The sequence below is a fragment of the Schistocerca serialis genome, chromosome 1 (genome assembly GCF_023864345.2).
Source record: "Schistocerca serialis cubense isolate TAMUIC-IGC-003099 chromosome 1, iqSchSeri2.2, whole genome shotgun sequence".
In the NCBI taxonomy this organism is placed as follows: Eukaryota; Metazoa; Arthropoda; class Insecta; order Orthoptera; family Acrididae; genus Schistocerca; species Schistocerca serialis.
Genome location: NC_064638.1, coordinates 439,709,629 through 439,727,024, shown reverse-complemented (window position 1 = coordinate 439,727,024; position 17,396 = coordinate 439,709,629). Strand labels below are relative to the sequence as shown.

At 41.9% G+C, this 17,396-nt stretch overlaps 1 protein-coding gene across 4 annotated transcripts in view; it reads right to left on the bottom strand.

Moving 5' to 3' along the window:
- LOC126472713 (steroid hormone receptor ERR1) overlaps positions 1-17,396 on the bottom strand; it is a 489,204-nt gene that overhangs the window by 21,832 nt on the left and 449,976 nt on the right. For all 4 annotated transcript variants that reach the window (XM_050099956.1, XM_050099953.1, XM_050099955.1 and 1 more), the window contains 2 exons: positions 11,286-11,528; positions 4,709-4,870 (listed from right to left, as the gene is read on the bottom strand). In XM_050099956.1, coding sequence (XP_049955913.1) covers positions 4,709-4,870; positions 11,286-11,528 — 405 coding nt within the window. The remainder of the gene's footprint in view (positions 1-4,708; positions 4,871-11,285; positions 11,529-17,396) is intronic.

Below are 17,396 nucleotides of genomic sequence, written 5' to 3'. Positions count from 1 at the left end.
GACTTGCAGTAGACATTCAATCACATATCACTCAGCATTGACTATGCAACATGTCAAAGTCACAGAGGTGAGATGACACATCATGGTGAAGAAAGTGACCACCATCTTCTTTTCACATTTGCTGCTTCTCCGGACTTTCTTGGTGGTTCCTCACCTGGAAAGCACCATACTGAAGACTGCCTCTTCAATTTATAGTCATAATGGTACACCCACATTTGGTCACTTGTGACATTGCATCTTTGTATCATCCTTCATCAAATTTTTCAAGCCTAAAATGACATCATTCTTATGTGTTTTTGGGCTTCTGTCAAGGTGTGTGGCAACCTAGTCACATCTCTCAGTTAGGTCTAAAGATTGTGAATGATAGTCTGTGCCACAATGGATCCAATAATTAATGTGCCTGCAATGTTACCAAATGTGGGATGAGGGTCATCTTTGATTGTTTTCCTCACAGCACCAATGTTTTCTTATGTCACTGCCATCACTGGGTGACCAAATGAGGTTCATCTCATTAGCCCTTGAAAAAACATGAAACCAATTTCCACCAGTGGCCCTAGAACGGGAAGACTCACCAAACACGTGTAACAGAGAAGAGTGGCATTCTTCTGCAGTTAACTTCTCTTTATAGTCATAATAAATCATTGCACAAAAATCATGGCATGAAAGATCCATCTTGCACTGTGTCAGACTCAGCATTGCCTGTGTCTTCACTCACCATTCACAGCATGGTTTGAAATCCAGTGATAGGGTAACTGCCATGCACATGCCCCACGATCAAGAAACAAAGCTCTTTCAAACTGAAATAATCCCAGTGTCATCAGACTTCCAGTTTAATTGCTGCTAAAAACTTACGGCACAGCTCTCATAGAAGCTAGCCCACACATGGGCAGTACAGTTATGGTGTATGGTGTCAAAATCTTATCAGATCAGGACGGTCTTTTAGCTGTGTTATTCAGATACTGCTTTCAGTTGAACTTGCTTGAGGTGCTGTGTTAGTGAAGCTCCATTCTTCTTTGACTACCAGGGCACATCTATTCATTAGTAGCATACATAACCCATTATAGAACTTGACAATGGTGATGATGATCAACCTTTTCTACAAAGAGCATTTCTGGTTCTCAGATTTCTTTCCCAGTGGCCTAGTGCTCCACAAAGTAGCCTCCCTCTCTTCACTTGTGTGTGGGCCACGCAATAATTTTCATTGTTTCGTCCCACATTCAGACATCAAACAGTTATTGTTGGTGCTTATTTCGGCTTACTTGACTTTTGTGTGTACCTTCCTTCCGCTATAAGACATTGTGACTACTTGCTTTTGCTAACTGGTGCTTCTGCATTGCCAATGGTCATTGCATATCGCATGCTTTCAAATTCTTTGTTAATGCATATTTTCTGTGGAAGACAGTGCTTGCATGAATTACATGTAACTCACTACTTGGTCTTTGGTCAATGTGCAACACTTCTCACATGTGTATGCATAATTTTTACTCTATCACATGCAATAACAACATATCATATTTGATAACTTATTTTGCCTGGTTTCTGTTTACTGTATGGTGCAAATTGTTTTGTTGCCAGAATGACAGGGTTCTGAAAAGTTAGAAAGTTGTGTTATTAACTGAGAACATTCAGTTTCTATTTCTTTCACTTGTCAATTCTGGGAACTATTTCATGTGCATGAAGACTAGAAGTTGTTTGTACATTTTTAAGGATATTTGTGAACTTCATCAATAAGGACTCATGAGATTTTAGGTTCACTATTCCTTTTGTTGTTTTAGAGGTGTAATTGTCTGCGACAAAACAAAGTTCTCATGAGAAATTATAGTCTCTGATAGCTACTGATAGTTTGGTGTTGGTTGGTTTTGACCTTATATGTTTGTGTGAACAGATAGACTGTGCACAGATTTTCAGATGAGAATTTGAAGTTCTCAGACATTACATGAAACAAAATCCTCTTACTGTGTCAGCACTGTCAAACATACAAATGGCGAGAATGGAAATGTCATGTGGCTAGGGCCTCCCATCGGGTAGACCGTTCGCCTGGTGCAGGTCTTTCGATTTGACACCACTTCAGCGACCTGCGAGTCGATGGGGATGAAATGATGATGATTAGGACAACACAACACCGAGTCCCTGAGTGGAGAAAATCTCCGACCCAGCCGGTAATCGAACACGGGCCCTTAGGATTGACAGTCTGTCACACTGACCACTCAGCTACCGGGGCGGACATGGTGAGAATGAGAGACAGAGATTGATTCATTACATGTTGTGAAGAAGAAAGCTGTCAGCCAAGTTTCAAGGATATTATCTGCTCATTTGTCATGACTGAGCTAGCATTGGAACTGTAACTGACTGAGTTACAGAGCAGCAGACACATAGTTGCTCCACACCATTAATTGCTTGGCTCAATGTGTGGCAGCACCACTTCAAATGTAGGACATGTCTACACAGCTTCTTCCTCAAGTACAGCTCTTACAGCATACCTCTGGGCTTCTCATCTGGCAGCACATCAATCCCAACACTGCCTCTGCTCTAGCATGGATGACGCGATCTCCGTCTCTTCTGGAGTTCAATGATGCCTTGGATTAATGATTCACCTTCCTTGCACAACTCGCACACTTCCTCCTCATCTCTGCATACTGCAAAGAGGGAGTGTCTCCTGGCCTCCTCTGGCAGCTCAGCCTCCTGCATTGCCTCCTTGGTTCCATCATCTACAGTGACCCCAGCACCACTGCAGGCCCCAATGCCTCCATGGGCTCTGGCGCTTGCACAGGCACCAATGTCACCAGTGCCCTCGCCACCCTCTCTAGTGCTTCCTGTGCCCTCAACACTCATCTCCTCTATGAACTCCCTCTCTTCATCCAATGGTGGAGTCACTCTGCTCTCTTCTGACTCTCCTGTCCTTGGGTTATCACCTCCTGACAAGTCATCCTAGGTTACACCTTCCTTGCTGCCAGCTGCCAACACTCAGTCCACATTCTTGGTGTCCTCCTTCCTCTCCTGGGCCTCTTTCCTTCTCAATGTAGGTCACATTCACATCATGCCTTTGCTTTCTTCTCCAACAGGCAACTTCACAGCATGCACTGCGCCTTCTCCTCGACCCTGCCCAGTACCGACCCACCCTGATCACTGTCCCCAGATGTCTCTGATCACAATTGTCTGCTGTGATCTCTGGGGCCTCATACTCCCAGCTGAGTGCCTGTCTCTTCTCTTCAGGGCTCTCTCCAGGGGACACCAGATGGACTTCTTAGTGCTCCTGTTCTCTGGTCTTGGAAGTTTCAAAACAAGCTTGGTCCTGCTGTCTTCATCAACCCCCCCCCCCCCCTTTGGAAGGCAATTCTTCTCCATGATGGTTTCACCATCTCTCCCTTGGGGAAGAAAGGGTGATGTATCCTCGGTTGTCATTTACATTACAGCCATCAACCCAGTGAGATGGGTGCGCCATTTCCTCCATAGGAAGAGGGATGCTGTAACTTTGGCTAGCACCTGCAGCACAACCAACAACTACATAGTAGCTACATAGTAGCTGTGTACCACATTTCCTGCCCTTGCAAGGTGCCAGCAACACAAACATGGGACATCATGCCTACAGCAGCCACCACCACAGTATCTGGTGACATTATGTTTGCTGCACACAGTGATGCTACAGCCAGCACTAGCTCACCACCACAAGTCATGTTCCAGTAGCACAATTTCCTGGTGTTCTTCCACTGGATGAATTTATAGGATGTCTCCCACCTGCAAGCCAACTGACATCAGAAATTCAATGTTTATGGTTTTCTGGGCTTAGCACAGACTCCACAATTGGTCACACAATTGGAGCTCCATTTATGAGCACACAATACCAACCAGCCAAAGCTTATTGTCTTGCATACCGTATCCAAACAGTTGAACCATCACTAGTGCATCAGCTACGAACTACATCCATGTATAAACATTTCCAGGCTACCTCAGTGTTACCCTCCACGGACAGACAATGTACTTTGAGGTATAGAAGCTAGTCCATGTGTGAGCTGCATGGTTATCTTGTATGGTGTGAAACTCTTTTCAAATCAGGCTGATCTTTTAGCTGTATTAATCAGAAGCTGCTTTCTGTTGAACTTGCTTGAGGTGCTGTGTTAATAGAGCTCCATTGTTCTTTGGTTACCTGTACACATCTATTCATTAGTAGCATGCATCATCCACAATGGGACTTAACACTTCACTCCACCTCAGTTTATTCATCCATATAATCCTTTGACAATTTGCTTAGTGATATAACAAATTTAACATATAATAAAATTAACTTAATACACAAACTGAAATCATATTTGCTGGACAACTCCTCTTACATCATAGAAGAATTTTTGAAGCTGTAATAATATAAAGAAAAAGGGACAGAGATGTGTGGGGTGGGGAGGGGGGGGGGGGAGACTGAACATAATTAAGTATAAATCACTTTACATGAAAAATAAAAGTAGCTTATGACAATCATATAAATGGTCAACATATTGCCATACTTTTCACTGGGGAAACTGAACTACAATTGTAAAATTGACTCATTCCACATCATAGCAAGAGATGACTCATTCCACATCATAGCAAGAGATCACAATTATGATCCATGGAACATCCCTCTACATTTGACATTATGTAATTTTATATATACATATATTATTTACACTGGTAACAAAAGAACAGAAAAATGTGCGCTCCATTATATGATACATACCAGGTATCTGCTTAGCCCAGCCAATGATGCCCACAAGCTCACGGTCATAAAGGTCACTAAGGGTGCTTATTGTCCGTAAGTCAGGATCGGATACTGTTGTGTCCGGAGATGCAGACAGCATGTCAGGTTCACAAGCTGATAATGCTTCTAAAATTTTGTTATCTGCCATAGAAGACATAACTGAGATAGGATTAAAAATTGGTAAGCAATACCTGAAATATTTATACTTGATTATGGCATTCATGAGACTCAATTCATTACATTACACTTCAATGTTATAAACAGATGTGAAAACTCTGTAACAGTGAAACAAAAAACAGATGCAGAAATGCCTTATTCTACAATATGTCTTGTTCATATAATATTACCCCAGATTATTAGAAACTGATGTTCTTTTGTATATGATTCTTAATACTAAAATTAAGAAAGAGAGCAGATACACATATATAAATGATCATATATAAAAAACAAAGATGAGGTGACTTACCGAACAAAAGCGCTGGCAGGTCGATAGACACACAAACAAACACAAACATACACACAAAATTCAAGCTTTCGCAACAAACTGTTGCCTCATCAGGAAAGAGGGAAGGAGAGGGGAAGACGAAAGGAAGTGGGTTTTAAGGGAGAGGGTAAGGAGTCATTCCAATCCCGGGAGCGGAAAGACTTACCTTAGGGGGAAAAAAGGACAGGTATACACTCGCACACACGCACATATCCATCCACACATACAGACACAAGCAGACATATTTAAAGACAAAGAGTTTGGGCAGAGATGTCAGTCGAGGCAGAAGTGTAGAGGCAAAGAAGTTGTTGAAAGACAGGTGAGGTATGAGTGGCGGCAACTTGAAATTAGCGGAGATTGAGGCCTGGCGGATGACGAGAAGAGAGGATATACTGAAGGGAAAGTTCCCATCTCCGGAGTTCGGATAGGTTGGTGTTGGTGGGAAGTATCCAGATAACCCGGACGGTGTAACACTGTGCCAAGATGTGCTGGCTGTGCACCAAGGCATGTTTAGCCACAGGGTGATCCTCATTACCAACAAACACTGTCTGCCTGTGTCCATTCATGCGAATGGACAGTTTGTTGCTGGTCATTCCCACATAGAATGCATCACAGTGTAGGCAGGTCAGTTGGTAAATCACGTGGGTTCTTTCACACGTGGCTCTGCCTCTGATCGTGTACACCTTCCGGGTTACAGGACTGGAGTAGGTGGTGGTGGGAGGGTGCATGGGACAGGTTTTGCATCGGGGGCGGTTACAAGGATAGGAGCCAGAGGGTAGGGAAGGTGGTTTGGGGATTTCATAGGGATGAACTAACAGGTTACGAAGGTTAGGTGGACGGCGGAAAGACACTCTTGGCGGAGTGGGGAAGATTTCATGAAGGATGGATCTCATTTCAGGGCAGGATTTGAGGAAGTCGTATCCCTGCTGGAGAGCCACATTCAGAGTCTGGTCCAGTCCCGGAAAGTATCCTGTCACAAGTGGGGCACTTTTGTGGTTCTTCTGTGGGGGATTCTGGGTTTGAGGGGACGAGGAAGTGGCTCTGGTTATTTGCTTCTGTACCAGGTCGGGAGGGTAGTTGCGGGATGCGAAAGCTGTTTTCAGGTTGTTGGTGTAATGATTCAGGGATTCCGGACTGGAGCAGATTCGTTTGCCACGAAGACCTAGGCTGTAGGGAAGGGACCGTTTGATGTGGAATGGGTGGCAGCTGTCATAATGGAGGTACTGTTGCTTGTTGGTGGGTTTGATGTGGACGGACGTGTGAAGTTGGCCATTGGACAGGTGGAGGTCAACGTCAAGGAAAGTGGCATGGGATTTGGAGTAGGACCAGGTGAAACTGATGGAACCAAAGGAGTTGAGGTTGGAGAGGAAATTCTGGAGTTCTTCTTCACTGTGAGTCCAGATCATGAAGATGTCATCAATAAATCTGTACCAAACTTTGGGTTGGCAGACTTGGGTAACCAAGAAGGCTTCCTCTAAGCGACCCATGAATAGGTTGGCGTACGAGGGGGCCATCCTGGTGCCCATGGCTGTTCCCTTTAATTGTTGGTATGTCTGGCCCTCAAAAGTGAAGAAGTTGTGGGTCAGGATGAAGCTGGCTAAGGTGATGAGGAAAGAGGTTTTAGGTAGGGTGGCAGGTGATCGGCGTGAAAGGAAATGCTCCATCGCAGCGAGGCCCTGGACGTGCGGAATATTTGTGTATAAGGACGTGGCATCAATGGTTACAAGGATGGTTTCCGGGGGTAACAGATTGGGTAAGGATTCCAGGCGTTCAAGGAAGTGGTTGGTGTCCTTGATGAAGGATGGGAGACTGCATGTAATGGGTTGAAGGTGTTGATCTACGTAGGCAGAGATACGTTCAGTGGGGGCTTGGTAACCAGCTACAATGGGGCGGCCGGGATGATTGGGTTTGTGGATTTTAGGAAGAAGGTAGAAGGTAGGGGTGGGGGGTGTCGGTGGGGTCAGGAGGTTGATGGAGTCAGGTGAAAGGTTTTGCAGGGGGCCTAAGGTTCTGAGGATTCCTTGAAGCTCCGCCTGGACATCGGGAATGGGGTTACCTTGGCAAACTTTGTATGTGGTGTTGTCTGAAAGCTGACGCAGTCCCTCAGCCACATACTCCCGACGATCAAGTACCACGGTCGTGGAACCCTTGTCCGCCGGAAGAATGACGATGGATCGGTCAGCCTTCAGATCACGGATAGCCTGGGCTTCAGCAGTGGTGATGTTGGGTGTAGGATTAAGGATGTAGGGATGTAAGGATGTAAGGGTGTAGGATTTCCGGGACTGGACCAGACTCTGAATGTGGCTCTCCAGCAGGGATACGACTTCCTCAAATCCTGCCCTGAAATGAGATCCATCCTTCATGAAATCCTCCCCACTCCACCAAGAGTGTCTTTCCGCCGTCCACCTAACCTTCGTAACCTGTTAGTTCATCCCTATGAAATCCCCAAACCACCTTCCCTACCCTCTGGCTCCTATCCTTGTAACCGCCCCCGATGCAAAACCTGTCCCATGCACCCTCCCACCACCACCTACTCCAGTCCTGTAACCCGGAAGGTGTACACGATCAGAGGCAGAGCCACATGCGAAAGCACCCACGTGATTTACCAACTGACCTGCCTACACTGTGATGCATTCTATGTGGGAATGACCAGCAACAAACTGTCCATTCGCATGAGTGGACACAGGCAGACAGTGTTTGTTGGTAATGAGGATCACCCTGTGGCTAAACATGCCTTGGTGCACAGCCAGCACATCTTGGCACAGTGTTACACCGTCCGGGTTATCTGGATACTTCCCACCAACACCAACCTATCCGAACTCCGGAGATGGGAACTTTCCCTTCAGTATATCCTCTCTTCTCGTCATCCGCCAGGCCTCAATCTCCGCTAATTTCAAGTTGCCGCCACTCATACCTCACCTGTCTTTCAACAACTTCTTTGCCTCTACACTTCTGCCTCGACTGACATCTCTGCCCAAACTCTTTGTCTTTAAATATGTCTGCTTGTGTCTGTATGTGTGGATGGATATGTGCGTGTGTGCGAGTGTATACCTGTCCTTTTTTCCCCCTAAGGTAAGTCTTTCCGCTCCCGGGATTGGAATGACTCCTTACCCTCTCCCTTAAAACCCACTTCCTTTCGTCTTCCCCTCTCCTTCCCTCTTTCCTGATGAGGCAACAGTTTGTTGCGAAAGCTTGAATTTTGTGTGTATGTTTGTGTTTGTTTGTGTGTCTATCGACCTGCCAGCGCTTTTGTTCGGTAAGTCACCTCATCTTTGTTTTTTTATATATAATTTTTCCCACGTGGAATGTTTCCTTCCATTATATTGATATATAAATGATCACAGTGAAAAGAAATAAAGTACTACTGCTTATTTAAACTTACTTCACTTTTTGTGTATGGATAATTTCTTTTAAAGTTTTTCAATCCAATATCATGGCATGTGCAGTGCTTCATTCTTGTCAAGCCATTAGTCATTGATGGTATATCTCGTGGGGCAGCTGGGACATTGTAAAAGATGTTCCATATCCCGAACTTCACCACAGTTTCACTTGTTGTTTGCTTCATGTTTGGAACCCCCATTTAATTAGATTTGTTTAGAGCAGCATTACATCCGTTCTGATGCAATCCACTGTTCTCCAAATCTTCTAGTTTGATTTATTGCCACTTAGCGTCTCTTGTGAGGCAGCATAATTCATCAAGGGCCTCATTCAGCTCAGTACGAAGAAATGTCTTGCAGGACTTAAGCCTGGGACATGGACCATAAGTGGCATGTATATTCTGCCGTGGAAAAGCAAAGAGCTCTAACAGTTGTTCTTAATACAGTTGGTCGGGCTACCCATTTACTATTTGTTAGTTTCCTCAAGATGATGTTCCTGGCAACAACCTTCTGGTGGGTATTCTCACAGTGATATTTGTATATCAGTGATTTGCCCTGCATGACACTCTGGTATGTTGGTTTGTCTGTGTGTCCCAAGTTGTTGCCATCCCAGATAACATTCAGCTTTCTTTTTCCTTGTTTTGGTGGAAGAGGAAAGTATTAAATTGTATCTTAAGGTGGTACGGTTTAAGGGAGTTCTCTTGGTAATTTTCAGACATGGTGTTTAACATGTTTTCCAGTTTCCCTTTTAGTTCCTCAAAGCTCTTTCCTCAAGTGGTAATAGGGAGTTCACTGACATATAAGAAATAGCTAGTATGGTCTGGTGTTGGTGTATAGATTAAATAAAAGAGAGCCCAGGACTTTGTTCCGGGTTAGACCATTCTTTTGTCGATGCCATTTATTGTTATTGTTATTGTTGTTGTTGTTGTTGTTGTGGTGGTGGTGGTGGTGGTGTTCAGCCCAAAGACCTGGTTTGATGCAGCTCGCCATGCTACTCTATCCTGTGCAAGCCTCTTCATCTCTGAGTAACTATTACAACCTACATCATTCTGAAACTGCTTATTGTATTCATCTCTTGGTCTGCCTCTATGAATTTTACCCCCCATGCTTACCTCCATTATTAAATTGGTGACCCCTTGATGCCTCAGAATGTGTCCTACCAACCAATCCCTTCTTCTAGACAAGTTGTGCCACGAATTCCTCTTCTCACCAATTCTGTTCAATACCTCCTTATTAGTCATGTGATCTACTCATCTAATCTTCAGCATTTTTCTGTAGCACCACATTTCAAAAGCTCCTATTCCCTTCTTGTCTACACTGCTTACCACCCACATTCATTCCATATAAATACTTTCAGAAAGGACTTCCTGACACTTAAATTTACACTTGGTGCTAACAAATTTGTCTTCTTTAGAAACACTTTTCTTGCCATTGTCAGTCTACACTTTATATCTTCCCTATTCAACCATCATCAGTTATTTTGCTTCCAAATAGCAAAACTAATCTGCTACTTTAAGTATCTCACTTCCTAATCTAATTCCCTCACCTTAAACTGATTTAATTCGACTACGTTCCATTATCCTCATTTTGCTTTTATTGGTGTTCATCTTGAATCCTCCTTTCAAGACATTGTTCACTCTGTTCAAATGATTGTCCAAGTACTTTTCTGTCTCTGACAGATTTACAATGTCATCAGCAAATCTCAAAGTTTTTATTTCTTCTCCCTGGACTTTAATTCTACTCCAAATTTTTCTTTTATATCCTTTACTGCTTGCTCAATATACAGATTGAATAATATCGGAGATAGGCTACAACCCTGTTTCATTCCCTTCTCAACCACTACTTCCCTTTCATGTCCCTCGACTCTTATAACTGCCATCTGGTTTCCATACAAATTGTAAATAGCCTTTCACTCCCTGTCTTTTACCCCTGCCATTCTTAGAATTCGAAAGAGAGTATTCCAGTCAACATTGTCAAAAGTTCAACATTGTCAAAAGCTTTTGGCCTTCCTTAAGGTCAGCTTCAACTGGTTTTTCCATTCTTCTCTAAAGGATCTATGTTAGTATTTTGCAACCGTAACTTATTAAACTGATGGTCTGATAATTTTCACACCTGTCAGCAACTGTGTTCTTTGGAATCAGAATTATTATACTCTTCTTGAAGTCTGAGGGTATTTTTTCCTGTCTCATACATCTTGCTCACCAGATGGAAGATTTTTGTCATGGCTGGCTCTCCCAAAGCTATCAGTATCTCTAACGGAGTGTTATCTACTCCCGGAGCCTTGTTTCAACTTAAGTCTTTCGGTGCTTTGTCAAATTCCTCATGCAGTATCATACCTCCCTTTTAATCTTCATCAACATTCTCTTCCATTGCCATTTATTATAGAATAAGAAAGTACTCTAAAAGTTGTTCACTTCTGTGGCTTGTACTGAAAGTATTCCATTTTTTTAATATTGCATGACACTGCACACTAAAGTCAATTATTTTATGAGTCTTTTACTATAAAATGTATATTTTGGGGGCACAAATAACCTGAGAATTCATTTTCTTCACGGGATGTAATATATCACTACTGAGACAAGAATCTCTCAATATGTTTACTGTAAAGTTAAATGCCATTCACAATCAAAAGTAACCAGCACACACATAAGATAACACCCACCTTGAACCTGATAATGATTATGAACATACAAACCTTCAAGTGTTGGTGCTGGTTTCCCAGGTTGCATAGAGAAGTGTTGAGGTTGAGTACTTGGGAACAATGTGTCTGGATTTCGACGGTATTTCTGCCGCCCACCTCGCACTCTATCTAAACGCACACCTTCCTTCAGCATACCCATTCGCAAGCACTTCTGGAACCTACAGGCTTGACACGCTTTACGTCGGCGCTTGTTTATTTCACAGTCATTTGATGCAGGGCAGGTGTACTCAATGTTACCTGAAATAGTAATGTTTTGAATTTGTAATATTCATCTGAATATGAATCCATTTGCTTACATTACACAATAGTACAACATCAAAACAAGACAAATAAGCTCTTTAGTATAAATAATATTATTCTACAGTATAAAGGGTGCCAACATCATTCATTCAAAAGTGAATTTGATAAAAAATGGAGGAACACTAGTTTCATACATGTATCCAACATATCCTATTTTTTTATGTCAGATGCCCACACAATTAACAATATTTTCTTTTACTGAAACTTTAATTTTTCTCAACGGTCTTTGAAAATGTCTTCAGATCCTCAAACGTGGAAACTGAGTAAGGAATACATCTTAATGGAATATACTTAAAGCACCTTCATTTCCGCAGAAACACTATCGTGCTTCTAGTGTAGATAAACTCCAACAATGAATAGAAGAGCTTAACAGAGCAAGTTTCAGAGTAGGTCTGAGAATTAACTGTAATGAACAAAGACATCAAGAAAAAAGCAGTGTAAATTAATAATGAAGTCACAGAACTAATTCACTATTTTTTGTATTTATAGTACTCAAAGAAAATAATTGGATGGACAGTAAACAAAATATAGGGAAGAGTATTCTGGTCTAGAGTACACTGATCAACTAAGCAAAGCTTCCCAACATAAGCTTCTTAAGTGTCTCCAAACTAAAATTTACAATAGTGTTTATTACCAAAAAACTTAGTGTTGTTCAGTGACCAATGGAAAATTGCACAGTGTGAACAACTAGGAAACAGGAAAACAAAGAAATGGACCAACTGACTAGAGTCTAATATGTAATTATGAGAAATTGATATTGAGGTATTCGTGGCAAGTAGTATGCTGAATGAGCTGCAAATGGTCCAAGGAAGTTCTTTTTTGGATTCCAAGAGACAAGAAACCAAGACATCAATGAGATGGAAGGTTACTGGTTTCATTAAAAAAACATGCAGAAGTATTGCTGCATTAAGCTGCAGATATCATATGGGTAGAACCACTGGCAGAGGAGCTTACTTGCAAGAGAACAAGCTAGTGCTCCTGTAGAATTCATTCATCCTGAACCTAACCATGCACTTATGTCGAGAGTTGCTGTCTGCTCAGCCATTAGCTGCCCACACCAGCCACATGCCGAGTATGTGTTTGGATGCTCCGAACCCCATGGTTCAGTTACCACAGAGAGTTTATTTGACTCAAGGGGTTCTGTTCCCCAGTTGTTAACAAGTCACTCATGGCCTGTGTAGTACCCGTGCCAACTGTATTGAGTACTGGCATTTCACACATACTGCAGATAATAAAGTTTTTTTTTTTTTTTTTTTAAATACCATGGTCCTTGCTGAGACGGAGTGGCTCATGTGCCTCAATAATACAGGCAGCTCTACCTTAATTGCAACCAAAATGGAAGGTTATCTGTGGAGCAGCCAGACTAACACATGATTCCAGAAGAGAGGCAGTGACCTTTTCAGTAGCTGCTGGGACAACAGTCTCAATAATAGACTGATGTGGCCTTGTAACATTAGCCAACAAGGTCTTGCTATGTTGGTAAGGTGAAAGCAAGGGGAAACTACACCAGTTGCATTTTCCGAAGACATGTAGCTCTACTGTACAAAGCAATAATAATGACTTCTCTTGGGCAAAATATTGCAAATGTAAAATAATCCCATATTCAGATTTCAGGGTGGCAATTACGCAGAAGGATACTCTCAGAAGGAGAAACAAAACTGGCATTTTGTGGGCCATAGCATGGGATGTTAGATCCCTTAATCAGATAGGCAGGTTAGAGAATTTAAAAATAAAAATGGATAGGTTGAAGTTACATATTTTGGGAATCAGCGAAGTGTGGTGGCGGGGAGAACACAACGTCAGGTCAACACAAAATCAAATGCACGTAATGCAGAAATGGGCCTAATAATGAATAAGAAAATAAGATTGAAGGTTAGCTACTATTAACAGCACAGAGAATGCATTGTCATAGTCAAGACAGACACAAACTGAACCCCCGCCCCAGTAGTAGAAGTCTATATGCCTAATAGCTCTGCAGATGATGAAGAGATTGAAAGAATGTATGAAGAGATGAAGGAAATTACTTAGATAGTTAAGGGAAACAGAAAAATTTAACTGTGATGGGTAACTGGAATTCAGTAATAGGAAAAGGAAGAGGTGGAAAATAGTAGGGAAACATGCAATGTGGGAAAGAGGAAGACGTCTGGTAGAATTTTGCAAAGAACATAACTTAATAATCACCAATATTTGGCTTAAGAATCATGAAAGAAGGGTCTATATGGGGTAGAACCCCAGTGACACGGGAAGGTTTCAGAATGATTATACAATCATAAGATGACAATTTCATAACCAGACATTTCCAAGGGTAGCTGAGGATTCTGACCACAATTTACTGGTTATGAATTGCAAACAACAATTGAAGAAATTCCAAAGGTAACATTGGACTAAAACAGGGGAAAGGAATTTCGTAGAAGACAAATGGGTAGCTTAGAGAGATGAAATAGTGAAGGCACCAGAAGATCATACAGGCAAATGATGAAAGGATAAAATATAAAAATGGAGCAAATGAAGTAGGTGAGAGGGGACTCAAGACATTTAAAAAATGAAATTGATAGGAAATGCAAAATGGCTAAACAGGAATGGCTAGAGGACAAATGCAAGACTGTAGAAACATACATAAGTTGGGAAAAGACAGATGCCACCTGTAGGAAAAGTAGTTGTATGAATATAAACAGCTTAGATGGAAAGCCAGTACTAAGCAAAGAAGGGAAAGACAAAAAGTAGAACGAATAAACACAAGGGCTATGCCAGGGAAATGAGCTTGAGGGTAATATTATTGAGAGAGAAGAGTAAGTAGATGAAGATGAGTTGGGAATTATAACATTGTGAGAAGACTTTCACAAACCTCTGAAAGACCTAAGAAAAAACAAGGCCCCTGGAGTAGAATTTTTGAGATCCCTGGAAGAACCATGAGAGAACTATTCAACCTGGTGCACAAGATACGCTGTATAAAGTAGGGGAAATACCTACATACTTCAAGAAGAATATAATAATTCCAAAGAAGGCAGGTGCTGAAGTGTAGGTCAGCTTGGGGTCAGGAAATGTAGGAACATGCGAGGCAAGTAACACAATCTTTGAAGTTCTGAAGGTAGCGGAAATAAAACACAGAGTGAAAGATTATTTAAAACTTGTACAGAAATCAAACTGCAGTTATAGGAGTGAAGAAAATGAAAGGGAAGTAGTATTTGAGAAGAGAGTGGGGCAGGGTTGTAGCCTATGCCCCATTTTACTCAATCTGTACATTGAGCAAGCTGCAAAGGAAATGAAGGAGAAATTTGGAAATTAAAATTTGGGGAAAAAGAAATGAAATCTTTGAAGTTTGGTCTCGGGAAAGTGCAAAATGGGCTTCTGTTTAATAGGGTGCAGGACAAACACTTGAAGAAGAGAGAGATAGCAACAACCAATATTATAGATCTAAACTGCTGCAAGTGTGATGGGAAAGAACCAGAGCTCCAGGTACTAATAGAAAACATTATAGGCCCTCTGCTGTTCATTATCCATATAAATGGTTTAGGAGACAATCTGAGCAGCCGTGTTAGGTTGTTTGCAGATGATGCTGTCATTTATTCTCTAGTAGATTCACCAGAAGATCAAAACAAATTGCAAAACAATTCAGAAAAATTGGCAATTGACCCTAAATAATGAAAAGTGTGAGGTCATCCACATGAGTACTGAAATTAAAACATTAAACTTCAGTTACAAGACAAATCAGTCAAATTTAAAGGCCATAAATTCAACTAGATACCTAGGAATTACAATTATGAACAACTTAAATTGGAAAGAACGCACAGAAAATGTTGCGGGGAAGGTGAACCAAATACTGCGTCTTGCTGGCAGAACACTTAGAAGATGCAATGTATCTACTAAAGAGACTGCCTAAACTATGACTGTCTGTCGTCTTTTGGAGTAGCTGTGCAGTGTGGGATCCTTACCAGATAGGATTAACAGAGTACATTGAGAAAGTTCAAAGAAGAGCAGCACATTTTGTATTATCAAGAAATAGGGGAGAGAGTGTCACTGGCATGATACAGGATTTGGAGTGGCCATCATTAAAACAAAGGCATTTTTCATTGCGACAGAATCTTCTCATGAAATTTCGATCACTAACTTTCTCCTCCGAATGCAAAAGTATTTTTTTGATGCCAACCTACATAGGGAGAAATGATCATCATAATAAAATAAGGGAAATCAGAGCTCACATGGACATATATAGGTGTTAGCTTTTTCCACATGCTGTTTGAGATTGGAATAACAAGAATTATTGAGAAGGTGGTTTGATGAAACCACTGCCAGGCACTTAAGTTAAGATTTGCAGAGTATCCGCGCATGTGTAGATGTAGATGTAGAACTCAAACTGTTGTAGGCGCAGAAAGCTGGCTAAAGCTGGAAATAAGTTTACCTGAAATTTTTACAAATGAAGGAACCATGTGCAGAAAGGATAGATTAAATACTGTTGTTGGTGGACTGTTTATTGTTGTCAGAAATAGTTCACCTTCCAGTGAAATTGTGGTAGACAGTTCTTCAGTGTGGGTCGAGGTTTTGCTTGACAATCAGAATAAATTTATAATTGGATTCTTTTACTGACCCCCAACTCAGATGATACAGTTGCTGAACATTTCAAAGAAAACTTGAGTCTCATTTCAAATAGGCACCCCAGTCATACAATTATTGTTTGTGATGACTTCAATCTACTCTCGATAGGTTGGTGAAAATTTATGTTTAAAGTCAGTGGTAGACATAAAATGTCATCCAAAATCTTACTGAATGCCTACTCAGAAAACGAAATGGAACAATTAGTTCAGCAGCCCACTCAAAGCGTAAATGGCTGTGAAAACATACTTGAGCTCTTAGCAACAAATATCCTGACCAAATAGGGAACATCATGATAGATACAAGGATTGGTGACCACAAGGTTGTTATGGCTAACCTGCATACAATAACGTCCAAACCCACCAAAAATAAACACAAAGTACAGTAGAATCCCTGGTCTCGGCAGAGGAGGCAACAGAGTGTTCTGCCAACGCCTACATGGGCTGACAAGGTTAAGTGGGTCTCTCTTAGAGTGGTAAAGGCCTGTTTAACAAATAAAATGTAAACTAAGTCAGCTGCCGGGGCACTGTCTCCTAACACCAGGGGTAACAAGTCAGGGAGATAATGAGTCTGTCACAGTGTGGCTATGTTGGGGCAGTCCACCAAAATGTGAACACTGTGAAACAGGAGCTATACTGACAGTGGGATGTTTCCTCACTATGGAGGAGTTGACCATGAGTCAGCCTAGTATGGCCGATGTGAAGCCAGAAAAGGACATTAGAGTCCTTGTGAGAGACCTCATGAAGGACCTCAACAGATTCAAAGTCTCCTTTATCACCGGTAATTCATTGAAGTTAGAGTGAGCCATTCCATGGGCACCTAAAACTTGACAGTGTAATACCGATCAAAGTTCTGTTTCCATAATACCAATCTCAAGAATCAGGTGGCCAGGCTATCAGTGAGTTCATTCCCTGGGATCCCAATGTGGCCTGGAGTCCAGACGAAGGTCACCGAGCATCCACACTGTTCAGGGCATACAGGGAATCGTGGATAGCAATGCAGGGAGTGATAGAATGGTTAAAGAGGTGGTATCACAGAAAATCAGCTCAATTTTAGAAAGCCCCAAGAAGGATTGTAATGTACTTGAAGATATGAAATCTCTCAGTGTTGGAGGAACTAAAACCTGACAAACTGCAGACATCTTGGCGTAAGCTTTGGCTGGATGTTATGACCAAAAATGAGCAGATTGAAGGTGAGCAAAATATTGACATGCAA